This window comes from Juglans microcarpa x Juglans regia, chromosome 4D (assembly GCF_004785595.1).
Source record: "Juglans microcarpa x Juglans regia isolate MS1-56 chromosome 4D, Jm3101_v1.0, whole genome shotgun sequence".
Classification (NCBI taxonomy): Eukaryota; Viridiplantae; Streptophyta; class Magnoliopsida; order Fagales; family Juglandaceae; genus Juglans; species Juglans microcarpa x Juglans regia.
The window spans coordinates 1,447,381-1,449,598 of record NC_054600.1 but is presented as its reverse complement, the minus strand read 5'-3'; the positions used below and the strand labels follow the sequence as shown (position 1 = coordinate 1,449,598).

The 2,218-nt window shown below is 34.6% G+C and overlaps 1 protein-coding gene across 1 annotated transcript; it reads left to right on the top strand.

Annotated features, from left to right (window-relative positions):
• The first annotated feature begins 915 nt into the window (after nucleotides 1-915).
• Nucleotides 916-2,218, top strand: LOC121261508 (histone H2AX). Its single transcript, XM_041163931.1, has 2 exons — nucleotides 916-1,256; nucleotides 1,876-2,218. Exons 1-2 carry the CDS (start codon nucleotides 1,044-1,046, stop codon nucleotides 2,095-2,097), a joined length of 435 nt encoding a protein of 144 aa, XP_041019865.1. The 5' UTR covers nucleotides 916-1,043; the 3' UTR covers nucleotides 2,098-2,218.

Genomic DNA, 2,218 nt, shown 5'->3' with positions numbered 1-2,218 from the left:
GCTAAGAATAGTTTGGATCATCTGTAAATAGTAGTAAAATAATTTGTAAATATTAATAAAATAATAATAAATAATAATGAAGTAATCTGAAAACAGTAGTATTGCTAAATAGACTCTAAATCTCATATTTTCTTTTTTTTATAATAAGTATCAAGTCTCAGTTGAGTAAATTATAAAATAATTATATTTATAATTTCCAATAATTTATTTGAAATCTGACACAAATATTTATGTGATTTTACAAATCACAATAACTTGTTCTGAATTGTTCATTGAAAATTAATAACTCTATTGGTTAAAAGGATTGTTTTATATTACATAAATCTCCTTTTTTTGCCCACTAATTTTTTTTTTTTTTTTTGCATTTATTTTTAATTCCTTCAAGTGTTTGGCCAACAGAGGTTAGCTATGATTCTAGGGGAGATTTGAATAGTGAATTGCGATGAGATGAGTTAAGATAAAAGTTTAAAATTAAATAAAATATTATTAAAATATTATTTTTTAATATTATTATTGTTTTGAAATTTGAAAAAATTGAATTATATATTATATTTTGTGTGAGAATTTAATAAAATTATAATAATTAGAAGAGATGAGTTGAGATGACTTTTATATCTAAACCGGGCCAAAAGAGATATTTAATAATAAAGTATGATTAATATATTTGATATCTATAAAAAATGGCCCAAAAAGGAAAAAGGAAAAAGGAAAAAACTGACTACGGATATCACTTGACAAGTACCGACGTCGTTTTAACTCCACTGACTGATTCGAAACAAGCCGCGAAAACGAAAAAACCAAAAGTAAAAGTAATTAAAAGAAAAGAGCGGGCGCCACGTTGGCAATCCGCGTGAATGCACTCTTCGCCAATAAGCTCTTACTCTCACCGCCTATATAAACACAACCTCCATTTCTTAATCATGCACCGCCTTTCTTGCCATCTACACCCAAAGAGAAGAAAATCGCAAAGGAGCTAGGGTTAGGGTTTTCGGTGGTCTATCTCTTTTACTACTTCGTCCGGTTTTGGGTTATTCATCGGGGAGATGAGTTCCACGGGAGCTGGTGGTGGTGCGTCTACCAAGGGCGGTAGGGGCAAGCCGAAGGCCTCGAAGTCTGTGTCCAGGTCGCATAAGGCTGGTCTTCAGTTCCCGGTGGGGAGGATCGCTAGATTTCTCAAGGCTGGCAAGTACGCCGAGCGTGTTGGTGCCGGAGCTCCCGTCTACCTCTCGGCTGTGCTCGAGTACCTCGCTGCTGAGGTTTGTTTCCTCGCATTTTGGTTTCGGATTTGGGTTAAGTTTGGTTTGATTTTGAATGACGGATTGAAATTGATGTCTTTTTTTTTTTTTTTTTCAAATTTTTATTTCAAAACTGAGTGGTTGGTTTCTTACGTGCAATATCTAAGGGCTTAGATTGGTTTGGTTTTGATTTATATAGTTCTGATTTGATGGTTTTCTTGGTGATTGGATTTTGAAATTCTGGCATAGGAATTGAATTTTTATTTCGATTAATTAGGTTAGTATCGATGGTTAACAATTAATTAGGGGCTTCTGCTTTGTTTGTATGGTGGGTTTAAATTCTTCGTAGGTGTCATGTTTGGATTAACATGATCGATTTTTATGGGTTATGTTTAGTTTGATTTGCTTGATTTTAATTTTGTTTCTTTTTTAAAGCGAAATTTGATTTGATCTCTTTTCATTGGGTCAGATTTCGATCGGTTTAGAAAAAAAAATATTTAGTTTTATTTCTAGGTCATTGATATTGTTATGGTTTCTTTCATTTTATGTCATCTGTGGAATCGGATTTGTAAAAGAAAAGTTTCCGGTTTTAATTTTTGGGACGTTCAACTCATTTCCATCGTCATGGTTGTATAAACAGGTGTTGGAGCTTGCTGGGAACGCAGCGAGAGACAACAAGAAGAACCGAATTGTGCCGAGGCACATCCAGCTTGCTGTGAGGAATGACGAGGAGCTGAGCAAGCTATTGGGGTCTGTGACCATTGCCAATGGAGGTGTTTTACCCAACATCCACCAGACTCTTCTGCCGAAGAAGGTTGGCAAAGGCAAAGGCGATATTGGATCTGCTTCTCAGGAGTTCTAAGCACTTTCAAGTCTCCTTCGTTTCACAGTGTGTAATATATACCTGCTATGCAATTTTGTACCCGAGTTATTGGGATTTTTTGTTCTTGTTAATGAAATCAATCAAATTAGCTTTTTGATTC

What these genes read in the sequence shown, in the direction of transcription:
- LOC121261508 (XM_041163931.1), top strand. Translation starts at nt 1,044, where the DNA reads ATGAGTTCCACGGGAGCTGGTGGTGGTGCGTCTACCAAGGGCGGTAGG. An exon ending in TCGAGTACCTCGCTGCTGAG is followed by an intron (nt 1,257 to 1,875) that starts GTTTGTTTCCTC and finishes TTGTATAAACAG; the next exon opens with GTGTTGGAGCTTGCTGGGAA.